The sequence below is a fragment of the Mercurialis annua genome, linkage group LG7, assembly GCF_937616625.2.
Source record: "Mercurialis annua linkage group LG7, ddMerAnnu1.2, whole genome shotgun sequence".
Taxonomy (NCBI): Eukaryota; Viridiplantae; Streptophyta; class Magnoliopsida; order Malpighiales; family Euphorbiaceae; genus Mercurialis; species Mercurialis annua.
The window spans coordinates 47,100,529-47,116,514 of NC_065576.1; the positions used below are offsets into that span (position 1 = coordinate 47,100,529).

Sequence of the window (15,986 nt, forward strand, 5' to 3'; positions counted from 1 at the left end):
TTAACTTTTAAGAGAGAAGTTTAATTCACTATAAAAAATACTAAAATTAGCAGCAAATGTTTTTGCTGCTAATAGTGCTACAATTGTTAATATTAACACACAACAAAAATAAATTATGGCATGTTACTAGTAATAAAATATTATCTTAAATAATTGATAATAAAATTTGCTATAAAGTGTTGTTTGTAACTAACTAATGGCAGCAACATTCAAAATTATTGTTGTAATATGTCTTTTATTAGAAAAAAAAAAACTAGCTGCAAAATTATTGTTACCAAATATAGTATTTCTTATAGTGATTCTTTTTTCCAAAAATTGAAATTTAAAAATTATTAAGTTTTAAATCAGAAAATAAAAAAAATATTAAGTACAATTATGAACTGTTTAATATTTAATATCGGAGAGTGTGTTTCACTTGTTGGGAGAGGTGCAATGTGATCTTTATTGCTAAATTTACAGATATGTTTCTTCAAAGACACTTCTAAATGACTCATTTGATATTTCATGCCGAATTAAAGCGGTGAATTGATCCTTTATTCGTTCATTATTGTATTAATTTAGGAATAGGAATTAAATCTGTAATAAAAGTTCTGTTAAAGGTTGAAAGATATTTAATATGCAAATTCTAATCTAGCTTATAAGCTATTTTCTAGTTCAATAAAAACTCTTTTAATATTAACAATAAATAAAATACAATGATGCATTGAAATGAATTTTATTTAATTCTATTTATAAAATATTTTTATCCAAAAAAATTCTATTATTAAAATAAATAAATGTCACGACCCAAAACTATTGAGCCGCAACCGGCGCTAGGGAACGGGAGTGGTAGCTCCGGAACCCGTAGCAAGCCTAAAATCATAATTAATTTTTCGCAAATATAATATAAACAAATAACAACAAACAACGGAAGCAAATATACATATATATAACATATAACCGAATATGTACACTAACTGTTTCAAAACCTCGCGGGCTCTAGTTACCGTACCCTGTACGAACTGGCCTCGCGGTACTATATACATCAGTTAGTGTTTCAAACATCTCACTGGCATCTGGGGCCGTGGATCATATACAACGTACGTAGCCTATCAAAAAGCATATAGACAAATACAGCAGTCGATATATACAATCAAAATAAACTGCTGACTAGGCTACTATTCTGTTGACACAGGACCACTACTGCAGCATTAACAGAAGTCATAAACTAACATATACAGCTGACTTCTGCACTCCAAAATTGGCCTCTAGCTAGGTCCACAAGCTAAGCACCTGAAAGACATCAAAGGTGAGGGGTCAGTATTTGGGGAAATACTGAGTGAGTTGACATTTACTAACAGTATTAATATAAAAACATAGCATCGCATCTCAAGAAAATGTTAATATAAAATATATAACCATGTATTTGATCCGTACGAAACTAATATCCTAGCATGCGACACATCTCTCGAATAATCATATATCATTCAACCCAATCGTAAATATCAATTGCGAGTCCAACTCGCTGGTGGCCCAGCCACTAGATACGGGGACTTCCAGGCTACACCGTAGCCGAGTTCACTCTGCGTATCTAAATCATAACCCAATAGTAAATTTCATATTCATCATTAGCTTCCAGCTGTGTCAAGTCGTTTCTCAATGCAAACATACTAGACTGACTCGATACTGGTGATCACACAGCCTATTGACACCCAATAGGTAGCTAGTTTCTTCGGATCGCATACTAGTTCTTATATACAGAAATTAAATAAACGTATAACATTCAATCAACTATATATAATGCGATGCGTGTAAACAGTATATATATGTAAAATAGTTTTAATACATGAAAGTAAAAGTACAACTCACAGTGACCGCAATCCAAGAAATGATATGATCGATCTGATAGTATGCTCTCGCTAGTCCGCCTCTACTGACTCCACTACTCGCTGACACGTCTGATAAATCGTTAATAGTTAGACGTGATTCTCGTATTCTTGTACGTATAATACTTTTAAGTTTTATGATTTAGTTTCGTTTTATACTTGTTTACGTATTCAATATCTCTAGTCGTATAAACGACTTAGTGAATACTATTTCTCATAATTGAGAATCGCTTAACGTCCTTGACGTTTTCCATTATTATTATTTATCTAAAACGTCGAGCTAATCTCGAGATTAATGATTCTCAAAGTCCGAAACCCGTCTTTTCACGTCCAAATACTCTAAACGTCAAACACTTAGGTCAATTACAGTTTGCATACGCGTGGGGGCGAGTTGGGGTGCACGGTGTGCGTTTTGGTGGGTGCACGATCGTGCAACTGAGTACACGTTCGTGCACCTCAGGGGTACACGTTCGTGTACTCATTGTACACGTTCGTGTACCATGAGAAGTACACGTTCGTGTACTTCAGTACACGATCGTGTACCTCGCTAGGTGCACGTTCGTGTACATCAGTACACGTTCGTGCACCCGTGGTACACGGTCGTGTACCACGTGCACAGCCCCGGAAATCAGATTTTCCGGGGTTTCGCCACAATCCCGACGTGCTAAACATACCCACGCTCAATACCCATATCTCGGTTTGTTCAAAAACGTCATAATAAACTCAAAAACGTCAAATTCAAACCAAAATCATAATCTCATGAAAACAGCCCACAAAACCATCTTTTTCATGCCAAAACCCGACCTCTTACCTTAATTTGATGGTCGGAGGTGATAGAGCTTTCCGTTCTGAAGAAATCGCCGCTTGAATCGCTCGAATCGGACGTCGAACGGAGAAACGGCGGCGAAACGAAATCGATCGGAAGTTTTTCTCTCTTTCTGGAGCCTTCTTTTCCCTTCTTTCTGATTTCTTAATTCAAATGGTTTCCCCTTATATTGAGTGGTTAAGAGCTCACTTTGATCCTTGTTCTTTTTGTTTTCTATCATTTATCCTTTAAACTTTTAATCGTACGATTTAGTCCATAGCTAAATCGTTAACTTCTTTTATTATGACTTATACGTATTATTTATATCCTATAAATAATACAAAGCCCGATATTAACACTTTCCCGTCAAAATCCAATATTTCTATTTTCGACGTAAAGTGGCTAAATTACCACTTTGGTCCCTATACCTATTTTTGAACTTTTCTCGCCATTTTTCCATTTAATTCCAATTCTAACTTTAGAATTGAAATATAATATAAGTTTTCTCCATAATAACCTTTTCTAAAACCGACCTGCTAAAACTTATTTATCGGAAAACTTTCCAATATCGCCACTTCTGCGACTCAAAACTGGACACGTGGTCCAATTAGCTAATTAATTATTTTGGGGTATTACATTCTTCCCCCCTTATAAAAATTCGTCCTCGAATTTTCATAAAACTTGTTGGGACCTTACAATTATTCTTATACCTTTCTTGATATTCATTACTATACGTCAGTCATGTCCTTTCTCTTACTTAGCTCTTAGCTCTCCACGTATAGCTGTGACTTCGTACTTATCATTAATCGATTATTTATCTTGCTCACAGTAGTCTCTTGTCGTAGTATAACTGAGAATCTTCTTACTATTACCTTTGTTTCATCTATCGTCTATAGTGTGACCTTAGATGTATTCCTGATACCATAATCCTTGCGTTAATAATACCCAATCAAGACTTTCCTTTTTGGCCGTCATTAAGCATTGCTTAATGTCTTCTCGATTCATAATTTCATTCTTAGTAGTCATTCCTCATTATTTTCTATCACTGTCTGATACTTTGTTCTTTATTATTCAATTTTCCTCAACTTGCTTTACGTTTAACACATCTGTTTTTTTTTCTTAACGTAGCTAAACTTAATATATCCTTCACTATCTTCCATTTCTTATTCTTTTGCTTCCTTAAGCTATCGTGAACTTCCCGTCGTTTGTTGATCGTGATTCTTCATTCATTTATCATTGTCTTAAACGTTTCATTTCACGTTATCTTTGATTATATGGCTTGTATAGTCGTTTTCTTTGATCGATACTATTCGTATTTTTATCTTTTTGACTTTCTCTGACTAGTCCTTAAAGATTCCCTCGAGTCATTAATTGACTTGTCAGTCAAAAATGTCTCTCCTTTATGTCACAGTTCTCTATTTATAATAACCCCATAAGAATTTCACATGTTTCTTTAACGTTTAGCTGTTTCGAGAACTTTTCTCGTTAATTAGCTTTCGCTTAACTTCTTTCTTATTCTTAACCTTTAACTAACTTCATCCTTAACTTTTAACCTCCACAGACTCATTAGGCCCTTAATAACTTATTTATTCCTTGTCTGACATTCTTTCTTACTATATAATCAATTTCCTTTCTCTTCTTAAACTTCTTCCTCTTTCTTATGAATAGCTTCATAACTTATTCTGAATCTTTAAGTATCATCTTACTACTAATTATAATCATTTCTTAGTTTGTCCTTAATTTGTCTTTCATCTTTTTCTCGAATTATTTCCATAGTACTTATATTATAACTCTAATTGTCTCCAAATAACCTGATCTCTTTGTATTAATATCAACTCTTGTTTTATCTTTTACTTGTGACATTCGTTACGTCTTTCCTTCGTTCATAGAAGTTCTATTGCTGCTGTTCTATTCTGACAATCCTTTCGACGTATTTCTAGAACTTTCACTTCTCTAATCACCTTACTAAATTTTGAGGTATTTGCATTTTACCTTTACATTTTTCTTCATATCATCCACCATTCTTACATTTACTGATACGTATGTCTATACGCGTACCTTTCTCCTTTCTGTTAACGCAACTTAAAATTCTTAGTGCTGATATTAGTAACTTTACTTAATATCAGTCATATAGCACTGCTATCTCTCTCTTGATCTATCTAATTTAAACTTTCATATCTTGTAAAATCGTATGTTTCGTCATTTCGTATCCTTTCCTTTTTCTATTTCTGTATCCTTTACTGATATTGATAACGCTATAAATACTTTGAATATCACTTGATATTCATTATTCGTATTACCATCTCTTTTGCCCTTCATACTTTTAATTTCTCCTTTTCAATTACAACTTACAATCACTACTTCGTTTATCTCAATCATAAGAGTAATCATACATCATCCTTATGTATATATTACGTTTCTTTCGCTTTGCACGACTCCCTGTCATTTTATCCTTTGTTCAATCATAAGGATAAATATTGTATCCTTAAGTATTACCAGTGCAGTGCAGCTTATCTGCGCATTTCCGGCGGTAATTTCTTATTCACATTCTTCTTTAGTTCTATTAGCCTTAGGGCAATGGTTATTAACATGGCTCTATTCTTTTATTGAAGTTTCTTTCACAATTTTTATTCTTATCTGTTAAGAATCTTTGATTATTTGTCGCAGGGCTTTACATCCGAGTTTACTTACTAAACAATACGATTTTAAAACTTCTTTTGGCTGCGCAGCTCTTTCTAAACTACTTTTCATAAATTATTTTAAATCGTTAGTACAATTGTTGCTCAGAGTGATGACATCTCTCATCACCAAGGAGTTGCTCAAAATCGCATTTTCTTTATCATTGTACAGATATGATGCATGATCTACATTTTGAAAATCAGTTTCTTATGCATTCCTATTATGATTATGCAATGTTATATGCGATGTCTGAGCACAACTGTACTTTGAAAAATCATAAAAACTTTCAAAATTTTCATAAGATCGTAAGTCTTACTCTAGATTATACGCTCTGCGACTATTAACGGTTTTCTTTATACTTATTGGGTATAATTCAAATTTTTGTACTGCTGTCATTTACAGACTGTTCTTCTGCTACATTTCTTCTCTCTCCATATCTCCGACAACTCAATTTAATTCAAAATTTTCTACTGATATAATCACCACATCCACTTCTACAATACTCTAAACTACGTCATATACAGACGCAGATACCGATGTTTCACATCGACTTCCTGTAAGCAATCCATTTCTTTCTTCAAATACTAAAACGTAATATAGGATTTACGTTTGCGATAATTATGTTGTGATGTTTATTGTATTATTGTTTTTGTGTGGTATGTTTATATGTTCTTTTATTAGTCGTGTGTTTAACTACAACGCTTCCTATAGGTTCTCGCTTTCCGAGGTATTATCCTAAAGGCAAAACCTATTACTGACATTCTACTATGCAATGCAGCAATTATATAAACGCAATAATGCAAACACATAAACACAATTACTCAAAGCATATAAATTACTAATACCTGGAGGTGCCTGACGCGGAACGTTAGGTTCCCTAATAACTATGCCTGTATGTCGGCCCCTAACTGTTCTACCTGAGTTTCGTCCACCTCTTTGCACGAAATAGGGGTTGGTTGTAGTTCTGGAGGACGTACTGACGTAATCCGGGTGGTACTCACGTCTAAAGTAATAAGGTCGTATCGGATCACCCGACCATTCATGCTCTGTTTCAATCCTACGGGCCATTGTAGTAAGCGTGCTGAAATGTTCGTCCACGTGCTCATACAGCTCATCAAACTGAGGTCCTAAACCCCTGACATATCTACGATTAATGGTCCTATTGTCTTCGTTCAGATTAGGGACTCCCTCTGCCATCCGCAGAAAATCAGTAGAGTACGCTCCTACAGTTAACATCCCTCTAGAAAAAGAACGCATTTGCCTCCTAACCTGATTTAGGGCTATCTGCGCCTGACCATTAGCTATGTCCGCATCTTCCCTCAAATTGCGGTATCTCCGCACACTTGACCAGAAATAGTCACCTCTGTATTCCTCAACGTCTAACTCATCTAACTCTTCTTCTTCATACTCTTCTTCCTGAGGATTTTCCTCTTCTACTTCTTCTTCTAATTCTTCTTCTGGATCCTCCTCAGGATCCTCCTCAGGGTCTTCCTCAGGATCTTCTTCAGGATCCTCTTCCGGATCTTCCTCCGGTTCCTCTTCCTCTTCTTCGCCGTATTCAATCTCCGGCGAATGTTCTCTAACTCTGTTTCCAGAAGAACTACCTATCTCTGACACGGACATAAAACCATTTTGATATATCTCTGGTGATGCTCTAATATTTGCGTGGAATCCATTCTGATGGACCCCAGATGGTTCGCCTACTTCATTATGAAACCCGTTTTGAAATATAGGAGGCGCTTCCTCCCGTTCTTCATCAGCATGCGACTGAGCTCCGTTTTGCCCAGACATGCTGAAAAGAAACAATTTCGAACGTAAGCAACCATCTGAGCCCATTTCACACGCAATTCCAAAGTCAGCTTATATAATGCTGTAAACATTTAGCATTTAATCCAACTGCACGTAATTCGCAAGCAGATAATCACTTAACAATCTCAGTGCGAATAACAAATACTTAACCCTCTCAATCGATCATAATTTGCAAACATGTAACCACCTTCTATATCTTAGCACAAGCAACACATACTTAATTGCCTTAGTCGTCTGTATAAACAGATACTATTCACTTACTAACTTAATAGTCCTGATCCGCGCGCGTAATGCCACGTACTACTAATGCACACATAACACAATTACAGACAACCACGGTATGACTCTTGCTGCAGTAGTTCCTAGGTATACTTACTGACAAATACTCTCAGTCAAACAAACAATCTGACAACTCTAGCAGTGGTAACTGGACCAAACTGCTCTCAAACAAACATTGAAACAAACTTGCAGTGGTAACTGGACCAAACTGCTCTCAAACAAACATTGAAACAAACTTGCAGTGGTAACTGGACCAAACTGCTCTGATACCAACATTGTCACGACCCAAAACTATTGAGCCACAACCGGCGCTAGGGAACGGGAGTGGTAGCTCCGGAACCCGTAGCAAGCCTAAAATCATAATTAATTTTTCGCAAATATAATATAAACAAATAACAACAAACAACGGAAGCAAATATACATATATATAACATATAACCGAATATGTACACTAACTGTTTCAAAACCTCGCGGGCTCTAGTTACCGTACCCTGTACGAACTGGCCTCGCGGTACTATATACATCAGTTAGTGTTTCAAACATCTCACTGGCATCTGGGGCCGTGGATCATATACAACGTACGTAGCCTATCAAAAAGCATATAGACAAATACAGCAGTCGATATATACAATCAAAATAAACTGCTGACTAGGCTACTATTCTGTTGACACAGGACCACTACTGCAGCATTAACAGAAGTCATAAACTAACATATACAGCTGACTTCTGCACTCCAAAATTGGCCTCTAGCTAGGTCCACAAGCTAAGCACCTGAAAGACATCAAAGGTGAGGGGTCAGTATTTGGGGAAATACTGAGTGAGTTGACATTTACTAACAGTATTAATATAAAAACATAGCATCGCATCTCAAGAAAATGTTAATATAAAATATATAACCATGTATTTGATCCGTACGAAACTAATATCCTAGCATGCGACACATCTCTCGAATAATCATATATCATTCAACCCAATCGTAAATATCAATTGCGAGTCCAACTCGCTGGTGGCCCAGCCACTAGATACGGGGACTTCCAGGCTACACCGTAGCCGAGTTCACTCTGCGTATCTAAATCATAACCCAATAGTAAATTTCATATTCATCATTAGCTTCCAGCTGTGTCAAGTCGTTTCTCAATGCAAACATACTAGACTGACTCGATACTGGTGATCACACAGCCTATTGACACCCAATAGGTAGCTAGTTTCTTCGGATCGCATACTAGTTCTTATATACAGAAATTAAATAAACGTATAACATTCAATCAACTATATATAATGCGATGCGTGTAAACAGTATATATATGTAAAATAGTTTTAATACATGAAAGTAAAAGTACAACTCACAGTGACCGCAATCCAAGAAATGATATGATCGATCTGATAGTATGCTCTCGCTAGTCCGCCTCTACTGACTCCACTACTCGCTGACACGTCTGATAAATCGTTAATAGTTAGACGTGATTCTCGTATTCTTGTACGTATAATACTTTTAAGTTTTATGATTTAGTTTCGTTTTATACTTGTTTACGTATTCAATATCTCTAGTCGTATAAACGACTTAGTGAATACTATTTCTCATAATTGAGAATCGCTTAACGTCCTTGACGTTTTCCATTATTATTATTTATCTAAAACGTCGAGCTAATCTCGAGATTAATGATTCTCAAAGTCCGAAACCCGTCTTTTCACGTCCAAATACTCTAAACGTCAAACACTTAGGTCAATTACAGTTTGCATACGCGTGGGGGCGAGTTGGGGTGCACGGTGTGCGTTTTGGTGGGTGCACGATCGTGCAACTGAGTACACGTTCGTGCACCTCAGGGGTACACGTTCGTGTACTCATTGTACACGTTCGTGTACCATGAGAAGTACACGTTCGTGTACTTCAGTACACGATCGTGTACCTCGCTAGGTGCACGTTCGTGTACATCAGTACACGTTCGTGCACCCGTGGTACACGGTCGTGTACCACGTGCACAGCCCCGGAAATCAGATTTTCCGGGGTTTCGCCACAATCCCGACGTGCTAAACATACCCACGCTCAATACCCATATCTCGGTTTGTTCAAAAACGTCATAATAAACTCAAAAACGTCAAATTCAAACCAAAATCATAATCTCATGAAAACAGCCCACAAAACCATCTTTTTCATGCCAAAACCCGACCTCTTACCTTAATTTGATGGTCGGAGGTGATAGAGCTTTCCGTTCTGAAGAAATCGCCGCTTGAATCGCTCGAATCGGACGTCGAACGGAGAAACGGCGGCGAAACGAAATCGATCGGAAGTTTTTCTCTCTTTCTGGAGCCTTCTTTTCCCTTCTTTCTGATTTCTTAATTCAAATGGTTTCCCCTTATATTGAGTGGTTAAGAGCTCACTTTGATCCTTGTTCTTTTTGTTTTCTATCATTTATCCTTTAAACTTTTAATCGTACGATTTAGTCCATAGCTAAATCGTTAACTTCTTTTATTATGACTTATACGTATTATTTATATCCTATAAATAATACAAAGCCCGATATTAACACTTTCCCGTCAAAATCCAATATTTCTATTTTCGACGTAAAGTGGCTAAATTACCACTTTGGTCCCTATACCTATTTTTGAACTTTTCTCGCCATTTTTCCATTTAATTCCAATTCTAACTTTAGAATTGAAATATAATATAAGTTTTCTCCATAATAACCTTTTCTAAAACCGACCTGCTAAAACTTATTTATCGGAAAACTTTCCAATATCGCCACTTCTGCGACTCAAAACTGGACACGTGGTCCAATTAGCTAATTAATTATTTTGGGGTATTACAATAAATACAATACTATAATAAAATTAATCTAATTCTTAAGATATTTTTTAATTCAGTAAATTAAAACTATAATTAATTTAACATCAATTATAATTTTAAGATATATTGATACATAACAATAACAAATTTAATATAATATTATCCTTACTATTACTTTACTTATTAGTATAGTTAATTAATATAATTTCAACTCAAAAAAACTCATTATATGAGCGTTCAGATTTTTATGATGATTTGTGCTTGTTCCGTCAATTTTTACAACAATTTAGCTTTAAATCTTTCAAATTTAATCTAATATTTTAAATCGTTCAAAACTCACGGGTTGGTCATCTATTTTCTTTTTAAATTAATTTGATATTTTTAAGATTAATTTATTCAAATAATACAGCATTTAATTGTCGTACTTTCTCTAATTTGTACATACGCATCAACACAACCAACAGACACACCATACGCTAACATCCGAATGGCTGCTGTTATTTTTTGAAGACTAGATAACCCAACTCGTCTTATCTCATCATTCTTTTGTACAAAACGATCATTATATTGCTGAATTGTATTCAATATGCAAAAAAATAAAGATCGATTCATGCGAAAGCGTCTTCGAAAAAAATTAGAAGGATAAAATTGGGTTTTCAGAAAAAATAATCTATTTATAATCCGTCATTGCCAGAAATTCTATCACGATAACTATATTTGCGACCAATTGAAGGATCAAAATATTTACCATTTTCAGTTTCCATAATCATACCGTTTGATGCTATAAGACGAATTATTTTAGCTTATTCATCTTCTTCATCAGAGAAATCATCGTCCAACTCTACTCTTAGCAACAATTTGTTTAGTAGCTTAGTCATTACCATTAATAAAAAAGAAGAAAAAAAAAACACGTGCATATTAAAGAGTCGCATATAATAAAAAAAGATAGGTAAAATTAATATAATTACCATAGTAATTAGTAATAGTTATTGTATTAATTAGTTTTTTTTTTTTTTGAATTCATTAGATTTCATTAAATTGAATATGAAACAGTTACATTTGTAAGAAATTCGGGATAATTTGAAAACTAAATCCGATGACCTGACATGGAACAGACAACATGCTGCCTGATTCGCAAAACCTTACTTACGAAAATAAAAATAAATTAATAACTGTTTCGCGGATTAAGTGCAGTGTTCAATTACTCTTCGTTCAAACTTCTCCAAACACCCCTAAACTCACAGCATTCGATTCAATCAATACTTGATATAACTGTTTCTAAAAAAGAGACAACAACTCCTAAAAAGAGATAACAAACCTTTCACAGAGAAATGATAACAAATCTTTCATTAAAAAAAATGACAAAGTAAAACATTCATAAAAAAAACAAACAATAAAAAATAAATAAAAATAGTACAATTCATAGACGAATCCATTTTGTTACTGAAAGATCTTCAATTTATAGTCGCTTCTTGATAATTGAATTGCGTTTCGTGGTAAATTTTAATCCGTCAGAAAAATGAAAAACAAATTGGCTATTTATTATATTCTAAATTAAACTAACATAAATAAAAGGGGTGTCTACCGTCAATAGAAAAATTAAGCCATTGACGGCTGCTGGAGAAAAAAATAAGAAAATAGCTCGAGACGGTTAGTGTTTGTCAGAGAGAAAAGAGAAGAGAAGACGACTAGGGTGTAGTTGTCCCTGTTGTATTAATTAGTTATAACCTCTTTTTAGCATTTAGCATTTAGTATTGGTCTAATTGAAACAAACTCATAATTTTCAAAAAAAAAAAAAAACTTAGAAGCATATAATTTTTTTTTTCCAAAGCTATGAATTAGATTGATAGAGGGTAGTTTTACATTGTCAACTGCGGATTACAAAAAGATAGTAGATAGAATGCTATTTTAATATTTCTAAAACTTTTTTGAAATTAGTTGTATATGGAATTTCGACATTTTATTTTTTATATTTTCTAAAATTTCATTTCGTCATGGATAGTATGCAGTCATTTTTCACCAAATATATATGAAAAGGCCAAAATTGCACCTTCTAATAGTCATTTAAAAACTAAATAAACCAAATATTTGCCTTCCCTTCTCTTTTCTCTATAACAAACCCTAGCCGCCTAGAGCTTTTTTCTTCGGCAGCCGTCAATGGCTTAATTATTCTATTGACGGTAGTCACCCCTTTTGTTTATGTTATTTTAATTTCATAAAATATAATAAATAGCCAATTCTTTTTCATTTTCCTGACGGATTAAAATTTATCACGAAAAGCAATTCAATTATCAAGAAGCGACGATAGATTGAAGATCTTTCAGTAACAAAATGGATTCGTATATGAGCTATACTAGTTTTATTTATTTTTTATTATTTGTCTTTTTTATGAATGTTTTAGTTTGTCCTTTTTTTTATGAAAGGTTTGTTGTCCTTTCTCTGTGAAAGGTTTGTTGTCTCCTTTTTAGAAGGAGTTGTTGTCTCCTTTTTAAAAGGAGTTGTTGTCTCTTTTTTAGAAGGAGTTATATCAAGTGTTGATTGAATCGGTGAGTTTGCGGGTGTTTGGAGAAGTTTGAACGAAGAGTGATTGAATACTGCACTTAATTCGCGAAACAGTTGGTAATTTATTTGTATTTTCGTAAGTAAGGTCTGCGAATAAGGCAGCATATTGTCTGTTCCATGTCAGGTCATCGGGTTTAATTTTCAAATTATCCCAAATTTCTTACAAATGTAACTGTTTCATATTCAATTTAATGAGATCCGATGAATTTCAAAAAAAAATAGTCATTTAAAACTCTCAAAAAAAATCATTTTAAAAAATAAAATTAAATCGCCATAAACATAGAAGATGAAAATGAAATGTAAACAATAATAACAATTTAAAGCATAAAAGAAACTCTACTAAAAGTAAAAAAAGGGATTACTATACTTTTAGTGTTTCAACTTTTTACAAAATGACGATATGGTGTTTGAACTTTATTTTGTATCAAACTGGTGTTGCAACTTGTTGAATAATTACGAAGCAATGTATTTGCCAGTTTCTGACTTTAACCATTATTCAAACTTTTTCGTTATTTCAGTTTTAGTCCTTCATCTTTAAAAACGTTCAAATAAACTCTAAATAAAAAATTAATTAATTATTTTTAAAAAAATTTAATCTTTTTTAAATAAAAAAAATTAAAATACAGAGTTATGTTTTCGGACCCACGAAGACCCGCCGGAAAAAGAGCAGCCTGCTCCTTTAAGAAGGAGCAAGAGCGCCGCTCCTTCTCATTTTGAGAAGGAGCAGCTCGCTCCTACTCATTTGAGAAGGAGCTGCTTGCTCCTTCATGAGAAGGAGCTTCTCCTTCTCAAACCCCGGAGAAGGAGCTCTGTTGGGTCCTAGTGGGTCCAAATTTTGGGCCCATCCGTAATTCGGAGGGTCTGTAATTCGGCTTTTAATATTTTTATTATAAATTGAAAAAATTAATTTTTTATTTATTTTTCGCGGTGTATCCGTAAATCGGATAATGGTGGATCCGTGAAACGGTAGACGATGTTGAGTCGCATTGAATATTTTTAATTATAGTAATTAATATTAATTAAATAAAAAAATATTTAAGTGTTTAATTTTGTGATGAAAATGGTTTTTTTGTACAATTAATAACATAAATATCTAATTTGTATATAGGATAAAAATAAAGAATTATTTTGAACTTTTTTCCAAATGAAAAAATGTCAATTCAATACATTAGGATAACCTGTAACTTGTTGGTGACCTGCTAAAAACACCAATTTATAATTTTCTAACAAGTTCACACAGATTCGTGATAAATTTTTGTTCAAAAACTAACTTGTTATTTTGTAAAAAATTCACACACCAAAAGTATAGTAATCCCAGTAAAAAAACAATGAACAGCAAGAACAATTGAAATCTTCACATTATTTAATATTGTACCCAACACCAACAAAATTTAATTTATCTTTTTCCAAATTTCTTACAATTTTGATTTGATTCAAAAAAATCAGCAATTCCACCTGAATTCCTCTTCTTCTTCTTGTTCCTCTTGGTCCTCTCGCAAACCAAAACCCTCTCCAACTGTTCAACTCTCTGCGTAAGAGAACTCAACATTCTCGTTTGCATCTCATTTCTTTCAAACAATTTCCCCATTAATTCCATCATTTTCTCATTATCCTCCTTCATCTTCTCCATCAACTCTCCGCTCCTCCCGCCACCGCCATTCTCCTCCGCCGGCACCACCTCCTTATCTTCTCCGTCACAAGAATTTACTTCTCCTTCTTCCTTCTCAGCCTCATTGATTTCCATTGTCGAATCAGCTTGACTCATCTCCATAATTTCCGGTTCTGCATTTTTCTTAACGGAATCAGAATCAGAGTTGACGCCGTTAATCACTTCTTCTTCTTCTGCTTCTTGCCGCGGTGCATCGGCGGTTTGATCATCTCCGATGAGGTTATTATTATTACTATTCAAAACAACAGAATCAACAATTTCTTGTAACCTAATAGCTTTTTTAATAACCGATTTTCTCAAATCCTTAACGCCACAATCAACGCCGCGAACGGAATCTAAACGCAATAACAAACGCATGATCATCTCACTCACTTTCAGTCTCTCTTTACTATCATTTCTCATCACCTCTATTTGTTCCTCCGTCGCTAAAAGTTTCTCAATCTCATCAACTTCGTTCCTTATCTCGCTAATTTTCTTCACGCTCTTTCTCACTAGAAATCCTCTGAACACCTTCTGGATTTTAACAGCGCAGTCTGACTTGTTAGGCACAGGCGGAGGCGGACGTTCAGATCCGTCGGAGACAGCGATCGTAACGACTTTCCGAGGCGGCTGCGGCGTCGTTTTGGTTTCGACGGGGATGCGAGAGGAGTAGTGTGGGTACGTGAATTGATTAGTGTAGTATGGATAATTATTCATCATTGTGACTGCTTGTTTGATTGATTAGCTGTGAGAATTTGATTGGATTGTTTTGATTTTTTTGATGTGTTTATAATTTGGTGTGAGACGGTGGTGTTTAAATGGGGAATCTGTACGCTACGAGTAGGTTCGAGAAGTTTCAGGGAGGAGGGGATATTTTTGACAGCATGGATTGGATATTATGGAGTTCTTCTTCAGGTTGTTAATGATGTTGAAGGCTGGTTCTAGAGTGTTTTAGAGTCTTCTATTCGTTGATTTATGAAATTTTATCTCAGTGGAAGTTTCGTGTGGGCTCTAATATGGCCCAGAAGTTGATGGGTTTTTCCACTTCCAATTGTTTCGTAGGTGCTACTCTTTCCAACAAAATGACGTGGAGTAGAATTTGGACTATATTTATATGGAAAATTTTAAAAAACTGTAAAAATATTTCAAAAAATTTACTTTAATATCTTAAAATTTATAAAAATATTAAATAAGTTTTCATTGTTTACGTATTATTATTATATCAGAAATGTTTCAAAGAGTTTTTGATAATATAATAAATATGTATCAAATATGTATTAAAAATGTATTTTTTATTGTAAAAAACATATATAAATTATTTTAAGAATTTTAATTTTTATATAAAATTATAATTTTTTACTAAATAAATATTTTTGTAAATTAAGTGATTTTTAGGATAATTTTATATTCTTATTTATTTTAGGAAATAAATTCATAATGAAATAGACATTGTTTTTTCAAAAAATAAAAATTAGATATTCTATTACTGGCATAATGGCATTATCTATTTTCATTACGCAGAGAACTGTTATTTTTAAGCTTGAGTTTGTAATT

The 15,986-nt window shown here is 34.0% G+C and overlaps 1 protein-coding gene across 1 annotated transcript; it reads right to left on the reverse strand.

Moving 5' to 3' along the window:
- Positions 1-14,113: 14,113 nt before the first annotated feature.
- LOC126657567 (uncharacterized) lies at positions 14,114-15,686 on the reverse strand. Its single transcript, XM_050352272.2, has one exon. The coding sequence runs from the start codon at positions 15,150-15,152 to the stop codon at positions 14,181-14,183; it is 972 nt and encodes a 323-aa protein (XP_050208229.1). The 5' UTR covers positions 15,153-15,686; the 3' UTR covers positions 14,114-14,180.
- Positions 15,687-15,986: the final 300 nt, after the last annotated feature.